Genomic DNA, 18414 nt, shown 5'->3' with positions numbered 1-18414 from the left:
GGATTGTGCAGTTTCATATACCCACATGTTCCTCCTTTGACTACCTTGAAAGAAATTAATTTTGCTCTGGCTTTCCAGGAAAACTCGGTGAGTACAGCACAGTCTTTATCAGAGACCTTACAGCTGTGCTTCATGAGGTAGCAATTGCCGCTTCTGTGATTTACTAATAGTGGTTAAAGATGCTTATTGCACACAGTGGACTGCAGCGTGGAGATCAAAAAGCTAGCGCCCTGATCCAGTGAGCCTGGACCATGTGGCTCTGTATAAATGTATCAGATCAAAGTTGGAGGCAGGAATGCCTATTTTATAGGCAGGCTCTATGAAATGCCACAGCATGTTGCTTGTTGAATTTGACTGGTTACTCTGAGGGTTGCGGCAGACCACAAGGGAGTCTGTTTTTATAACATGGTTTTCTGCACAAATTTTACTGCTGCAGGTGAACATCTTTGACTAGATGCATAGTGGTAAGAGCTGCTTAAGTACATAAGTTTGACCTAAGTGTTAACATCACATCTTCAGATTCAAACAGTTCCTCTTCTTCTGTAGCTATCAAGGTTTTTTAAAGAAGCGGTTCCTGTTTACATGTTCAGTGTAGGCACTTAGATGATACCCATCACTGCTAGTTGATGACAGCATTGCAAGATTTTGGGCATCGTTCTCTAAAGAACGGGCTGCCTGTGATATCAGGAGGAGAACTGCAGCTCCTGAGCTTTTCTTGGTATATAATTCAAAACCAGCTGTTAATCATTTTGCATGTTCCTGCAGTAGACTATCAGAACTAAAATTGGCAACTTTCAATTTCTTATTTGACAAATTTCAAAGTGTGGCTTTATTTGAATAATAAATTATTGTAGAAAAATAAACCTTTAAAAATTGTGACAGTTTATTCCACATCCTAGAGAGAAATAATCTGTAAATGGTATTATGTCGGTGGAAGTGTGGTGCATCTACACTGATGATTTGGATTTTTGGCACAGTTTTTTGACCCTTTTGATTGTCCACAGGGATCATAAGATAGAGTGGATCTGTACCAAAACAGGGAATATTTTGATGGTCTGTCCACATCAGTAGGTCAATGAGTTTCACGCTGCCTGACTTTTTTTCCCCACCACTGGCCCCAGTCTTCCTGCACTGTCACAGTGAGCTTCGTTCAACAGCTCTGAACACAGCATGCAATCTCAATATCATTCCAGAGATGTGATGGCTTGCATTCTTGTTTACAAGACGTGCGGATGCTTTAAAATCAAAAATGCCCAGAGAAGTCAGCAGAGCCCTGTTCTTTACCCCTTAGTACTATGACTGGAAAGCTGTAGGAGAATTTTGGGTCAGTGTAATTTTGGAGCAGAGGATGATGGTATGTTAGCCCTTGAACAGAGCTGCTCTGTGGGGATGTTAGGAAGATGCTACAATTTCAGCAAAGCACTGTAGCAGTTTTCCAGTCATAGTAATATGTGGGGGGGACGGGGACCCAAGGCATTTTTGAAAATGGAGTTCAGAAATCTCAGTAACTTGATGGATAGTGTTGTGTTTGATATGTCAGTGATGGTACAGGACAGGATTTGATGGCCTCTCTGCTTTCCTATTCCCTGTTTTACTGTAATGCTGATACAGCTTCTTCTGTGGCAGGGAAGAGTGGAAGGTTGAAAATAAGAGGCAGCCTTTCCCTAAGAGGCGTCAGGATTAAGCTGATAAACAGGATAAGCGGTATCTCGATCTAAAAGTGGTATTTCAAAATCTAAAACAGTTTTTCGTAAGTTTTGTTGTTTAAATGAAGAGGTGGGGGGGGAAACAAACCATTTTTCCCTTTCTGCTTTTGATATTTTAGTCTTTCCAACACCTACGTTGGAAGAAATGTAAAGAAATGTGACAGACTTAAGTAGCTGAGTTTTATTTTCTTGTCTTTTGGACTATAGCTTTATTTTTAACACTGACATTACTGTAAATGTTTGTATTTGTTGGAAAATGGGAGGATTTGGCTACAGAGTACCTTACGGGTAGTTTTCTTTCATATCCTTTTCCCTTTGGTATCTGCAGAATTGGGCTTTCCATATGGACACCAGATACCACTATCAAAGTCTCTCCTATTTGCTTTCATGTTTTGAATAAATTAGCATTAATACTGGACCAATATTGTAGAAATAAATTATGACACACAAGCTGGTGTGGACAAAAAGAATCTAAAAGATGAATAGCTACTAAAATCAGTGTCATAAGCAGAAGAGGGACTAAAAGTAGTAATTTCAGTGGTGACCAGAGGTCTTAAAATAAGCTGATTGACTGTTCTATAAACTGCAATAACTACAGCTTTAGAGAAAGGTATGAGAATGGGCATAAAAATGTCTTGAAATTTTGCAGCCATCTTGGAGTTCAGCACCAGACTGATGAAATGAGGGTATCTTGTATGCTGCTAAGGCCTTTTTGGTTATACTAGTTTCTGTTTAGATTACTGTGATGCCTAAGAAACTAAAGCTTATCTGGTTAAATCTACAAGTTTAAAATTCTAGAATACCTTTTTGTCATTTTACAAGGTGGCCAGGAAGGAGTTAGTACCTCTGGTTGTTTGGAAGAATAAAGACCTGAAGGCTTTATGTGGAGCCCTAATTCAGTATTCTGACTCACCATCAGACTTCTTCAATAGTCTGCCAAAAGTCTTATTTCACTAAGGTAGTTGACTTTGAGGAGGAAGGGGAGGCATAATTTTTTTATTCTTGTGCTCCATGTTGAAGCTACTAATTTTAACATATGCCTGAGACTTTTAATGGGATCAATAGCTGAATGAAGTCAGTGGTGACAGGAACTGCAGCATCAGGAGGGTTTTATATATCGTTACCAAATAAAGAGAACGTTATTTCTTCGGATACGAACTGTATAGCTTTACATTGAACTGAAAGACTTCAGGCCATCTTTTTCTCGTAACTGTATACTTCTACTGTATAAGTTTTAGATCTCTAGGTATTCATAAGACAAAATATTTGAGGGTGTTTTAGTGAAAGAAGTGTGTAGGAATAAGTGCTCACCTGAAATGTAAACCCTTGAAGTGGCTACCGAGTTAATATTGTCTTTACTCCTTCACTATGAAGGTTATTTTATTGGCAAGATACTTGCTTTCTGGATAGCCATTATACTAATTCATGTTTGATGTTTTAATCCTGTTTCTATGGAAAGTCGGCTAATTCCTACACTCCTGTTGTAAGGGTTTAAACAAAGCTGTGTATAAAGCGTGGGATTTAAAGCAATGCTGTGTTACAAATTATGAATGTAACAATAGGAAAAGGCTGTTGTGACCCTGTTTCAAATGATGTTTACGATTACCAGTATTTCACAGTGAAACAGTGGTAGAGGAGGGGGAAAAAATGCTGGTATAAAAGTAGTGTTGTGTTACCAAATGTCTTGTGTCAAGCTGGGTGTATGTGTGCTTAGGGAAATGCTGAGACTGTGAGGTCTCTGTTTCTGGTAAGTCTGAAGAAAACACCTAATTTCGGTATTTTAGTTTTGAAACCCATTGGTCTGTTAAGAGAGGTGAGATGAATGGGTAGTGTGACTTGAATTGAAAAGCTTGTTTTTTCATAAGAATTCCGAGAGCAAGGAATACACCAAAAGCAGCCCCCTTCTGCTGTCCACGTTTGTCCGATGCGTGGTTTTGTACCTGGCTGTAGTAGGGGACTTCATGTACAACTTTTTCTGGTTGCTTCAAACCCTCTGTACCTGAAGTTCCGTGGATCCTCTTGTTGCTTTATTTAGTTTTTTGTCCCAAAGGTAATGGTTGTACTTTTCAAGGCATACCTGGGTACAGGTTTTACTTTGTAATCCTCTTCAGTGTCAACTTTAATGCAGGGAAGTAGAGAAATCTTAAGACTTTGCAGTCACTCATTAAGCTGTGAAGACTTAAAGTATGAAGGCAGAAGTCAGCCTTTTGTCCTGACTTGTAGCTCTGGACGCTGTTGTTGACTCTGTTCACCTGTCCAGAATTTTACAAGATTGTCTCACCTTTGAAATGTGTCCTCTGTGTCCAGAGTCTATGTATGTCATGAGCACATATGCATAACTGAACATGACATAACGTTCAGTGTTGAGGGGATCACGAAATGCAGTCTCTTCAATCTAATGCCTACCTTTCCTCTTCTAACACTTGTATGCTATTAGTGAACAGTATAAGTCTTTGGAATTGGTTGAACAAAAAACTTTTTCCTGTCATTTTCTGCATGTAATCCTGGCGTTTCAGTTTGGAAGATAAAAATGTTTAACAAGCTTCAACAATGTAGAAATGAAAGCCAAAATTTCTGTGAAAGCAAAACCTTAAGTTTCCTAGATCTGGATCATGAGCATGCACTTAACTGAATCCTTTCCATTAAAGCAGCAACAGGATACAGAACTATGCTTCTGTTGTTTTACAAGATCTTCTACTGCAGGTAACCTTGTTCTGTGTCCAGATGCATTTCATCTCATGAGATGAGTTTTTGGATTAGTTACAGCGAAAGTAATTGATCTATTTCAGAAGCTAGTGGGTTTTTCATGAACTTAGAGTAAACTACAATTCTATATTTGATAATTTCAGGAGGTGGTTAAAAAAATTAAAATGGAATGCTTTCTAGAATATAATTTAAAAACAATTATGGAGAGCGCTAGTTGTTTCAATAATCATGATTTCTGCAATGATGATGCAGCAATGATACCTGAATTAACTTGCTCTATCACAAGCAGCGTGCTTACGGACAAATTGAGGGAGCATTTGTACTCTATGTACCTGATGCTGTATTACTTGCTCAAAATCTGTCCCATATAAAAAGCTATTATTGTAATAATGTTTTATATACCTGATCAACAACTTTTCTAATCTACTTCTTCCTTGACCACTGTCCTCCAAAAGTAATTGTTTTTATTGAGCATGCAATCTTGCTTACCACAGTTGCAAAGTGAGCAAAAAGAGTAATCTTTTTTTTTTACAGTTATACTCATGATCATTTCACATGCTAAGTGTCTTGGTATTTTTGTTTGCCTAAACTTTGAATTTACTGAAAGACAAATTGAAACATTGGATGCACTCTTAGTGCTTCTGTAACAAGAGTCCAGAGCTTACAGTGATTTTTCCCAAAGACATAAATTGTATAATTGTTTTCTGAAAGTCCATTTTCATCCCTCCCACCCCATAAACCCAGTCTTAAATCCTGAATTAATTTGCTGCTTATTTCTTTGGAATGAGATGAATGGGGTTGATCCTCCTTTGCTAGGAGGACTCATTGAGTAAGAGTACTAGGCAGTCAGCATGTGCGTGCCTCTAGGTTACGTGAAGCTTATCATAGCCATTTTCTTTTCTGCATGGAAATTTCCGTCCTTCTCTGTGATATGCTGTTCTTCTCTGTTAGTAAATGTATCACTTCATTCCTCTCCATTTTTCAAAGATTTGTATGATTGACTTCTGTTTAAAGATGAAGCTTGCCACTTCTCCTTCTTCCTGAATGTAGGAAACGCCACATCCAGCCAAAGGTGTTTTTAAAGTTGTGAAAATGTATTTGTACCAAGGGGGGGGGGGGGATTAATTTTAAGTAGATAAATACAAAGGCTGTTTTGGAATAGGTTAAGTGTGTCAAATTCATTACTTCAGTTAGATCTCTTCTGGAGTTGCAAGTTACCTATAGCATATACAAAAGGGTTCCTGCTTCAGCTGGAACTAGTTAATAATACATGTGACAGGCAGCAATTTTGAAACAGCTTATATATAGCTGAGAAATTGGAATTTGCAAATAGCACTGTGTTCTTGTATAACTGATATATTTTAAAGGAAGGCTTAAAATTTAAAAAAAAAAAGCTATACAAATCAAAATACTTTTTCCAAGGAGAACCCTTCAATAATGGAGTAATTTTGTCTTTACCAAATGTTGTATGTTGAACTTCTGTGGCTGTTTGACTTGCTTATATTTCTGTATTTAAACTTTATTTACATAAATCTTTCTGTGATTGCAGCTGGTTAAAACTTAAGTTAGTCAGCTGGGTTTGTGTATATATGTAATACACTTCTTGGAAATCTGACAAAATATTCTCCCTCAAGCACTATAACTGAAATTGATTATCAGAGCAGTAGTAGTTAGTAATGCACTTCTGAGGATTATACCCATGAGCAAATTTTAAAGGAATGATGCAGGTGAACGGGCAAAAATTTATAAAAGTATTTGCTATAGTGTGTCCTGAGGCATTTTTCAAATCTTGCTGTCTTTAAAGGTGAGCATCAGTCTTCATAATAAAAACTTGCTGGGAGATTAACCTTGAAAGTAGTCACAGTACTCTAAATTAATATAAGTAATGTTATTTTACCTTAACCAGTAAACAGACATTTTAATCCTCTGCTTTGAACTAATTAAGGGCCAATTCTAAAACAAAACTTTAAAACAAATCACAGGGTGGTGTCTTAAGTTCTGACACTGCAGACAGGCTATGTTACTTCTTGTGGTGTTTTTTTTTTTTTTTTTCCTTAACCAACAAGGTACCATCCCACAGTACTGTTTTGCTTCTTAACTGTTTATTTCTTTTTTCAAAATACAGTAAGTGTAATGAGGCAGACAGGTTGTTCTTGGTGGGATTCTTATTAGTTTTTATACATTTCAGAAGACTATTTTCCATTTATGAAGAACACAGACACACTGGGGATGGCTTACTTAAAACAAACCATACAGGTAGCATTAATAAAATTCTCAACTGAAGCTTTTAGCTGTGATTCTTCACATAATAGCTCACATTTTAGGAATCAAAGTTGACCACCTTATTTATATTGTACACCTGATGTGTGTTTCTTGAATCAGTGGGAGCTTCTTGGAGAAAATATAGCAAAATATGTTAAAAAAAACCAACCTCTAAGCTGTTACTAGTACATTTTTACATTAGTGGTTTAGGCCATTCCATGTCCTACCGGGGTAGGTAGGGTACGGACCAAATAATTACTTCCATGAAGTGGTAATTTTGTTTTCCAAATTGTTGTAGTGGCAGTGGACTGCGAAGTCTTGCTGATGGCCTGTGTAGAGAGGCTACTTAAGGAGCTGCTTTCTGTGAGTGCCAGACTGTCCTTCATACTTACTATGTGCTGTACTGCAAACTTCTCAGTGTCCTGAGATTGTCTATTAAAATTGGCTGTGAGAGGTGTAGCAGGGCTATACAATTCTCCCTAGGAGGCCTGTGTCCAATATTAATAAGATGGAGGAAAAAGTGCTAGGCTGTTCAGAGTGTGAAGTTCTCCTGTTGTGTAGTAATACTATGATTTCTTGACTGCCAATCGGGAGTTGTAGTCTTAGACTTAAAGTGCAAACTGTTCCCATAAGGTAGAGAAAATGCAGACAAACATGAAGATTGCAACTTTGCACTGTGTAACAACCATGGAAAAATTGTATGGTTTGTATTTGATCGTTTTTTCTATTTCTATAGAGAACAGTGAATCCGATATTGTAGCCTTAGGACATAGTGTGACAGTGTGTGTCAATGTTGGGGTTTTTTTTATGTTCTTACACTTGTTAATCTTAATGTAAGAAAGTCACTAAACTTTCTAAAAAATCTTATCTATTTTCATTGCAAGGTATTCTCTGTTTTATAACCGCTTGAAGAACATTGAGGAAAATGAAGGAGGCCTTGATAAATTTTCAAAAAGTTACAAAACCTTCGGAGTTAACCAATTTGTGGATGGTGGAATATATTGCAAAGAGTGGGCACCAGGAGCAGAAGCAGTGTTTCTCACAGGTGACTTCAGTAAGTATTTTTAGGAATATTTCTTTTCTCCTGTACTGTGTTTTAGATCAATACTCTCTTCACTTAAAGACAATTTTGTAGCAACGGTGAAATTCTGATAGTAAAATTGTAGGTAGTGGCTGACTGGTGTAGTGGCATTTCATACCTTAAACTAATAATCTTCTACTCTACATTGTAATAGCCTAAGAACATGTGTTTCTATTATATGGTCAGTATTATGTATATCTATTTAATACCCATAAGGCGGTGACTTGTCTAAAGGATATAGCCTGATCACACTGCAGCTTTAGGCTGAATGTGTTTAAACTACCTGAGGTTCTTCCTAAAGCTCTACAGTTAGGCTTCTATAAAACTGTATGCAGAGAAGGAGAATTAACAGTGGAATAATTTGCTTTATCTTTGACTGATCTAACAGCAGTGTTGTCCAAGGACCAAGGCCCTTTGAAATTCCCACTGATCATGAGATTGTAGACAAAAGTCCTGCTGGAAAATGGTAACCTAAAATCAAACTAACGTATTTACGAAAGAGTAGGTGGTGGTCTGTTTTGAGGGGAGAAGAGGGAAGGATGTTAGTAGAACAGGAAGATGTCAGGATTATATGGAGGAATTGCATTGCTTACTGTGAGAACGCTGATTCACTTAAAACTTGAGACAAATATAAATTTGTTCCTCGTTTGGAAGGCTAGCTAAACTTAAATCACGTTCTGCAAATTCTTAAATGGAAGTCAGATAGGTTTTTGCTCTTAAATCCTGTGATACTAATTCCACTCTCCTTTTTGTTTGAGGTTTTGGGGGGGTTCGTTCTTTTTCCCTTTCACCTCTCTACTCTATCCCTTCTTCAGGGTTAGGTATTAGTCCATCAGAATACTAGGAATTTTCTTACTGGCTCTTGCTGAACCGGGACTTTACCTGTGAAATGATTTGGTTAGTTTAACTGCATTTCGGAAGTATGCAGTGATATTTACCCAACTTTTGTTTTGTGCAAATACTTACCTGGTGAGTGTTCAGTGTGTCTGTTTATATTACAAAAAAGTATATGAATTGCCAATTTGAGGCAGTTAACTACTTCTGCTTAAATAAAAAGTTAAATGTTGAGTTTTCCTTCTTACCCCTGTTTGAGGTAACTATTAAAAGGGCAAACTCTATTTGAGGAAGTCATGAACTTGAAATCGTATGTGCTTATATAACTTTAAAATGATAAGACTCATTACATATGCCATTAGCTGTAGTATCTGCTGGTGCTTTCTAAAGTACTATGGTTACGTTTTTGTAAAAATGTATGCAGTAATAAAGAAATAAATGGACTACCCTGGCAGTGTCTTTTAGATCCATTGTTAAGACTTTTTTCAATGCTTCATAGCAAACAGTACTGTTTTAGTACAGTTGTTTCATAGTCCCAAGATCCATATACTTACAAACAGAATAAGCAAAAGAAAGTGTTTAAATAGTCACGTTATGCTTCAGTTTCCAAACATCAGAGTCATAACACACATCTATTTTATTGTCAGCAATTTGTATTTTCTTGTCTTTAAGAACTCAGTGGGAGGATCTGTGTCCACTATTCACTGTAATTTGAGTCTATAGACAATGACTATTTTCAGAAAAATCTTGTTTTTCATGCAGAAGACAAACAGAAAAGTTAGTGCAACACTGTTTTCAACCATGCTCCTGTTTTATATGGTTAACCTAATGAATGATAGAGTAGCTTTCCTTGAAATATTCCTTGGGGTTTTTTATTGGAATAGACATTGATAAAATAGGTTAGTGCAGTACTTGAATTTTAATATGGGAATCAGATATGTCCTCTGATTCAAAACTGGATAATGAATCACAAGTATAGTTCCCCTACTGCTAGATGAGTGATGCCAGCTATCAATACTGACTGCAAGACAGCTAGATGAGGATATTTTAATAGCTCAACTTGATATGTATAAACACACAGAAAATTCTCCTCCTTACCCCCCCCTCCACACTCCCTGCAACCCCACCCATTGCTCAAGGTTTTTGTGATGGATATAATAGTCTTTAAGTTATATTGCTCAACACAGTTGAAGACTAGAATACATTTGTTTTAAATATGTATTTTAATAACCATTTTGAAAACAGACTTTTAATGAAACTCATAACAAGTATTTTAAAAAGAGGATATAACTTGTAAATTGGCTTGGCAGCTTAGCAGGGGAAGTCCACATACACCAGAATACAGTAGCTAAAAACTCTAATGATCTTCTAAACTCTCCTTCATTTAAAATATTTCATGTAATACATCATAGGAAGCAGAAATTTAGGACTAATATCTTAGAGCAGTTGTATCTAGATGTTAATGAAATGTGGCAGTAAGAAGTCAGAAGACTAAAAAAAAAAAAAAAAATTCACTTCAATGTGGAAAAACTGCGTTTGTCATATATATCATATTCATCAGTCATAGTAGTATTCATTCCCAAAGGGGAAGATAATGTACTCAGAAAGCCTAGAGGAATGGAAGACTGTCATTCAATTCAGATTAGCTTTAATAATATTCTGATGAGAAATTGGGTTGCAAAACCCTAAGATTTAGATTCAGGTTGCTACAGATATGTTTAATTAAAACTGAATCCTTTTAACCTTTCTTTAAGTTTTCAAGCAGGTTAAAGTCTCAAACTAAATTTATGATTATATTGTATTTAAATTGAATATCAGGATTGTTTTTAATAAGAATTTTTTTTATAAAACTCAGCTTTTTATAAAGGGAACTGTAATTGAATGACTTTGGGGGGGAAGTTGGAAGTCTTATACAAAGAAACATAGAACTTAAATGACAGCAGCTCTTTAGGTTTTTACCTGAAATATGATGGCATGTAATATAAAAACAGTCAATTCATGCTTTGTTTTTTAGTTCCCATGTAGGGAGATGAATAGCAATGTTTTCTCATACCGTTTAACAGTATTGTCTGTGAGTCTCTTAGATCTTTAGTGGAAAGACAAGAAATGACACAAAGTATTAGTCCCTGATATTTAATCTGATAAGTTTTTGAGGATCAAAAATTAGTAAAAATTATAATGGCAAGTGCAGACTGTGTTACAGAGAACTTAAACTTCTTTCAGAATTTATAATTAAGCTGATAGTTGTTAATAGCTTTATGATGAACTATGCTTAAGATAAACATGAATAATTTATTACTGTAATTATATACATGCGAAGCGTGAGTCCTGCAAATGTAAAGTTTTTTGTGAATGACTTTTATGTCTTATAGCAGATAATAAAAGGTATTTTGTCCCAAATTATGGTATTTTTGTACCTAATTCTAAAACACTTGTAACGAATGGGGTAGTTCCTATTTGTAGAATAATTCTTAGTATCACTGTGCATTCTGGAAAAAAAGCTAGAAACTAGTGATAGCACACAAATCTGTGTTTGAATTGGAGAGTGAAAAACATAAATTCAAGAAAATCACAATACTCTGAGTTCTTTTTGTCTCTTTAAAACTCCATAATTGGGCAGAAAAAGATATTACGTCTGTTGGTATTCTGGTACGATGCTTTATCTAAGAAGTATTAAATGCACATCCAAAAACGTTAAGATTTGTCAGTTAGTACTTTTAGCCTCTCAGTAAATCAAGTGTATGAGGCAATTAGTCATCTGAGTTTCTGATACTAGAGGCGGTATCAACATTATAGCTACCTTAAAACTCTGTGATAACATGTTGAGTATTTTATTTGCATGCTGTATTGCTGAGGAGCTTGGTGACTACTGGCAATTTATTGCTACTTTACAATCAGCTATTTCAAAATAAGTCACTGAACTGCCAAGTTTTGAGGATAACCCACAGAATTTGTTTGGGAATTAGAACACTCAAAATTGTATTTGGCCACGGAGAGACTCATATGTTATCTGTAAACAATATTTTAATTAAAAAAAAGTTACTGGCTTTAAGAAGCTTGAAAGAGTAAGTCTGTATATGCTAATTTGGAAGTTGGTTTTTAATATAATACGTTGTCATACTTGTGGTTTCTGTTCTTTAGTTCCCTTTTTTCTTTTCTCTGCCTTCCCCTCCCTCCCAGCTAACATTGGATCTAAAATGTTGATCAGTGTGGAATATCTGTTTGTTTTGGTTTCTGCTTCCATTTTCTCGTGTTAGTGGGGAAGGCTGCTGCTGGGGCTGGAGGGTGGAGGGAGGATAAGCTGGTTGGCTTTGGGGGGAGGTTTATTTATTATTTAAACTCTGACAGGCTTCCTTCAGAGCGAAGAAAAGGGAGCTTAAGCCACTAGCCCTCACAATTTAGATATCTGACAGCTGATTAGAAACGTTTCATATCTTAAATGATTTATTTTTTCCCCAGACTTGACTCAAACTGTTGCCTAAATGGAGTCTAGATTCTACTGTGATATGATACTGAACTTCTTACTACTTTTTTCAAAGCTTTTTATAGGAAAATACCTAGATTTCATGAGTAAAGTCAAATAGTGCTATACTTCTGTGGCTGCAGACAACTGAAGGCAGTAGACTGAAGTATAAGCTGCTATTAACATCCAGGGAGACATCCTATCTGAGAAGTAATGACGTTTGTTTTTATGGCAGTGTTTGAGCTGTTTAATCACTTTTTAAGCAGATTATGTTAATGACCCTGCTATTGAGCTGTTGGAAATCAGGCAATGTAGGAGGAGGAAGACCTAATTGGCCACTGTGTAGAACAGTATTGTGTCCTTGGAGAATCTCTCCATTAATGTTCTGATTTCATATTCCAAGCAAATGGTATAAAGGTATCTTGTGGGATAGTGGGATTTTGATGCCTTTCCCTTGTCTGAACTGCTGTTTGCCTGGTACCTTTTCCTCAAGGAAGATGTGTGAATGCTTGCTGGACTCTGGTCTCTTTGAGCATCTTTCAGTTGATCAGAAGTATGTGGAATGTAGAGATATAACTGCCCTAAGAGATGAGTTTATTGCACTTGAGAATTCAATCTCAGTTTATGAAGCTTTTCACTTTTGAAAAAATGTTTACAACATTGCACTAATGTATCAGCTCTTACATTGGAACAAGTGAATGATTTGGTCAATATGCAAAAAGTATTCCTTTCCCCTATGTGAAGCAAGAGCAGTGTTAATTTCTGATATGAAACTCCAAGTTAAGCCGTGAGCCTCAGAGCTGTATGGCTATAAACACTTGTCAATGTGAAAATAAAACCAGGAGATGGAACAAGAAGTCAATCTTCTTCTATGATTTAGCTGGAAGTATTGCATTTAAATTGATTTTTAATGACAAATGGTAGAGTCCAAGGCATTATAGTGGTGAAATTAGTTCTAGATTAAAGCTCAGTTTATGATTCTTTGGCATGCTAAGGCTGCAGATCTGATCAAGAAGTTCCCTTGTGCCTCATGTTGCTGAGGTGGGGTGTAATGTTTAAATAATTGTCTGGTTTTGGAACATCCCGTCACAGAGATGAGAGAAAATAGAAGTGCTAGGTTCTTCAAGATGTCTTCCATGTTGGACTAAGACATACCTGGGGCTTGAACTTTTGTATAGAAGCTCTTGTCTTTGTGTATGGCTTATGGGTTTTCTGTGATGGTGTCCTTTTTTCTACAACGTATTTAAGGTGATTATTTGAACTTCTGCTGGTAATCTTGTCAGCCTTTTTCTGTTTGTAGCTATTGGCAGAGTCTTTGAAGTCCTTGTCCTCAAACTAAGATATTTCTTCTCGTCTCTGTATTTTCATAGTCTGCTATTCAGTTTTTGGTTGTTTGTTTGTTTGGTTTTTTTTGTTCCTGTCTTGTGTGTTGTGTCCCGTCATCCCTGTGTCCCGCCCTCCCCCCCCCCCCCGCATTTTTGGCTATGTTTTGCTGAAAAATCTGAAAGCTAAGCAGTAAAACTGAGAGAAGCCTGAGCCACTTCCTCTTTCAAGGAAGCCTTCAATTTTCAGGGTATTTTAACTTTTTTTTTATGCCTCTTGCCTTAATCCAAAGCAGTATTTTCAGTTAGAACCTTCCTAAATGAGTTCCTCTGCAGGGGTAAGTAGTAAACAATGGTTTTAAGTAGGACCATCAGGGACAGATGGGTATTGCTTTGTGTTTATTCTTAAGTCATGAATCATGGACACCCAGTAATGAATGACTGTGGCTGAGAAGAGAAAGGATTAACAGGACCATCCAGTATTGTTAGCAGGTGGAGGGGAAAGTGTAATCAGCTTGGACAGAATTGCTAAAGCTGCCTGGGGAGAGCAGAGATACTTAAGTGGGTAGAGAGATGCAGCCATTCTGCCTCTAAAGGAGGGAGGAGAGGTGGTTGTAACAGAGGTCACGAGAATTTTTTTTTAATAATGTAAGCATTCAGTGCTCTTGGTGTACATAATGAACTCAACTTCAGTCAATTTCCCCAAGTAAGTTTTGTAGAGACTGGGCCTAAGACTTCTGCTGTAACTTTTTATTTTGTTCAGTATTAGCAAGTCATCACCTGACATATTTGGTTCAGTTTATGCATTGTAATCAAGAGCTACAGCTCAATTTGAAAGAGTTTCATGAAAATCAGCGAAGATGATCAGATATCTGTGGGGGGAAGAAGGTTGAAAGAGTTGATAGTAATTCCCATAAGAAGGTCTTGACTATCATAAATCCTAACAGGTTCCTTAAAATAGTCGTCTTGCAACTTCTTAAGATGTTTGCGACTTTTTTCATCTTTCTTCTGTTTTCCTGTTTTTGCCCGAAATGTTTATTTCAGACAGTTTAGCTGTTTGCAATTTAAAAGAAAATATCAGTTTTAACTCTGTTACCATCTTTGTGTGTGTTTTGTTCTTGCTTTTGTGTTAAAAGGTGCAGTGTTGTTTGAAGGTGCTCTTTCTGAGCATTCGATACAGGGTTCTTAGCATGTGTTGGTATTTGAAGTTTAGCTACTGTTTCTGGTGGTGTACTCCAGGTAAAGGTCCTGCTTTGGACAAAATGTGCTGTAATTGTCCAGACACAGGCATAAGTTATGCCAGATGTCTTCAGTTCCTCCAGTAGGCTTCCAGGGTTTTAGCTGGCTGTGTACCCCTCGGTTGTCATTCATTTTGCTTTAAGGTCTGTATCAGTGCCACTTGGATTATGCAAATGTGTTCTAAATGAGCATGTAATTTTTCTAGTTTATGCATAATATATTGCCCTACTTTCTACCTCCAACTCCCTTTTTGCCCTTTAAGTACCTTCAGTGCTTTGGGAGCATTCAGGAGCCCTTAGATGACTGATGTCCCCCTCTTCTTTTCTTAGTTATGATCACTGACAGACTTGTAACTTGAAGTACGTACCATGTTATATTACTTTTTTTTTTCCAAAGCCATAAAATCCTAGTGATGTATTCTATGTCTTTTTACCATTCCCTGCATTGAAATAAAATAAATATATGTATTACAGTGTATAGAGACTATATATAGTGTTTGCAGTTTTGACTTTCTTTTAAGGAGGATTGCTTTATTGCTAAGGTATTGTTTGTTTAATGTTGGTCTTAGTAGCCTTAGTCATTTACTAAGTCATTAGTAGTGTTTGTTTCATTATTTTTTGATTGAAACTTTGGAGTAAAACTGCAGGGGAAGACCCATCTAAATCTTACTAATATACAAGCTCTTCTGCTATTAATCAAGCAATAGTTCAGTAAATACTTTCCTTCTGCTAATGTGTGTATTTTCTGTCTGCACTAACCAAATACCTTAATAGTGATGAAAACTATCATCTAGAGTACGGAGTTAGTTATATTTCTGTTTTTGAGCACGCGAAACATTTTATTATAATAATCTCTTCATTGATTTTGACGTTGCTCTCTACTGTAAAATGAATAGGTACTAGAATATTTGTCTTACATAGTTATTTTTGTCACATTGTCTCGCCTGTTCGATTTGTGCCTTTCAGTTTTATTCTTTAAAGATTGGCAGTTCGCAGGTTTAAACAGCTGTGTAAGAGCAACTAGCAAGTTACTTTGAAAGCAGCCTAGTCTTTCTCTGAAATTCAAGACATCCATATACTGTTAGAGAAGGTTATCTTTTTGTTGTACAGGAGATAATATTTTTTATTACTGGAAAATACATATCTATATTATTGGAAAATACATATGTTGATGAATATAGATAACTTCTTCACTTCTCTACCTCCCCTGCTGTTATTTCTGTGGTGCCAAAAGTGATGCTCCTGCTCAAATGGTGTGTCCAGTTTTTTACTGAATTGCTTTTAACCCTGACTACCATATTTAGTAGCAATATTGTTTTATACTACCTTAAACTAGTCATGGAACTACAGTTCAGGGTGTGAACAGTTTGTTAGCTGTTACAGAATGCCTGCCTAAGATCATGCACTGCACTTCCTGTAAATAAGTCACTGAAGGCAGCTTATTCTTTTATTGAGGTGTAAGCCACCTCTTTTTTTTAAACTACAGGACATGGCATACAAAAAGATTAGCATGAAGGAAGATTAGCATGTGTCGCTTTAATGTCTTGCAATTCAATTTTCTGTGACTGGTTTAGCTTAGGAGTCTCTGCCTTGAACTATGTGAGATAGACATGTTTCAAGGCAGAAAAAAAGTAATTTTCAAACTTGGCTTGCCATTTCCTTCTAGCCTAGAAATGATTACATTGCCAAAGTCGGTCTATTCAGAAGCTTTATATTCACTCACGTTCATATGAGTTAACCTTGAACATGCATACAAACAAACAAGATCTTCTTGGCAGATGTCTGTTCAGTTGTGCAGGTCATAATGACCAACGCTGTATGTCTCCAGTGCTCAGTGAATCCAAAGAGAACAAAGAATCTTGAATTATGGAATCTAAGCTTGGTTCATTGAACTTTTTTAATGAAAAAGAAATTCTTCTTCAAGACTTACTGAAATAAAACTGTGGCATTTCAGGCCAAATTCCTGACTGTGTTGTCATGGTCTTGTATTGTGTGGTTTCCTAGCTGTTGCTACCAAGTCTGTCTGCGGTTTCCCCTTTATTTTTCCTATTATATACGCTTAATGAGTGTTACTAATAGGACATCAGCTTGTCAAAATAGAGGCAACGAGCAACCTGTGTATCCAGACCTGGTTTGAGTGTTCAGTTTATGGAGATTGGTTTTGGTTACGTTTTGTCCAAACTCACTTCTCTTGATAATCAACAGCTGCTAATTATTTTTTCCCCATAGTGTTGTAGCAAATATTTCTACTGGCTTGTTTAGGATGTGAGGTTTTTTTTGTTTTAATTCTACATTAAGCATTACTTTTCAGCCATTAATTTTCATACTGCCATGATTTTGTGGCATTAAAATCAGTAGTGTTTATTGGGGGAGGAGGAGGTTGGTTTTACTTTGATCAAAGAAGGTAAATTAGAAATAATTTAATCATTGTCAAATTGGAATTGGAGTATGGTTTCCTAATGAAAATATTATACATTTTATTGAATCTCTTTTGAATGTGTATGGTAGAATGAAATGTAAAAGTATTTGTATCTGCTGTCACTGAAGTTTATTCTGAAAAAGATGGAACATACCGTTACACCTTTGAATTGTAATTGGACACATTTTAAGATAAATATACTTATTATTTTTTAAATTGCAGATGGCTGGAATCCATTTTCTCATCCATATAAGAAGATGGAGTATGGGAAGTGGGAGCTGTTCATTCCACCTGGACAAGATGGTTATCCTCCAGTGCCCCATGGATCAAAGCTAAAGGTGTTGGTTCTAGACTTACTCTGTCCAATTCTTATAACCCTTCTTACTCAATTGTCCTTTTTGTCTTCTTTTAAATAACTTCATCTTCTTTTAATTGTTCTAAGAAGCAGAATGAGTTTATCTACTTGTGCAAAGTGACCTCAATGAGTGAAACATTAACATGTAACTCTCTTCATGATGTTTAGGAACAGGCATATGTGGATACAGCGTATTGTATCTTGTTACAAGATGAAAACAGTATTTACATATTGATAATTTGAAAAATAATAGTAATAAAGTAATGTATAGGTAAAGTCTTTTTGTATTTGATGCACCTACTCAAGATTAAGATCCTATTCAAATCTCAATACCTTGGTAATTTTTGTGATCCTTTTAACTATGTCTTTTCAGGTGATCTCTTTTTTTTGCTTTAGTGGTACGTGCTGTCTTGTGAAATATCTGCCTATCACTTAGGAATTAAGGGTACTGACCAGTAGGCTTAGGTTAAGTAAGTTAAACTAAATACAGACGCAGGGAAAACTTAGTTATTTTATCAGTTGTATTTTGTGAATATCTGTAAGCATAAAATACTTTCTTCCAGAAACTAATGGAAAGTTTCTTTGAGCTGTCAAATGCTATAGTTGTTATGCTTAGTGCAGATATACATAATGACAACTAACTATCAGCAGAGTTGCTTGTTTATAGGTGAATACTGATTTCGGTCCAAGATGTACTTCTGAAAATTTGAATTGTTGCAGTCAGAGCTTGAGTTTCAGAGATATCGGATGCTAATGTGGGGCAGTAATGAGTAGTTAAGGAAAGAAATGTACTGAAATAATCTATAGACTAGGAAAATTAAGAAACTGGAAGCATTTGTATAATACTACTGTATTTTTCAGGGCTCATATCAACAAAACTAACACACTGGAAAAAAAAAATCCTCATTTTTCTGCTGAAAATCAGCTTAAGTAAACAAGTAATCTGCTGAAACAAAGATATGCATAAAAATGCTCTAGAAATGCTTACTCAATGTGTGTGCTTATCTCTATGCTTTTTGTTATGGCCT

General features: G+C 36.2%; 1 protein-coding gene across 1 annotated transcript in view; it reads left to right on the top strand.

Moving 5' to 3' along the window:
- Window positions 1-18414, top strand: part of GBE1 (1,4-alpha-glucan branching enzyme 1) — a 165147-nt gene that overhangs the window by 28361 nt on the left and 118372 nt on the right. The window contains exons 2-3 of the mRNA XM_082304470.1: window positions 7559-7728; window positions 17254-17369. Coding sequence (XP_082160596.1) covers window positions 7559-7728; window positions 17254-17369 — 286 coding nt within the window. The remainder of the gene's footprint in view (window positions 1-7558; window positions 7729-17253; window positions 17370-18414) is intronic.

This window comes from Platalea leucorodia, assembly GCF_965183815.1.
Source record: "Platalea leucorodia genome assembly, chromosome: 2".
NCBI classification, from domain to species: domain Eukaryota; kingdom Metazoa; phylum Chordata; class Aves; order Pelecaniformes; family Threskiornithidae; genus Platalea; species Platalea leucorodia.
This window is presented reverse-complemented; position numbering and strand designations above follow the sequence as displayed.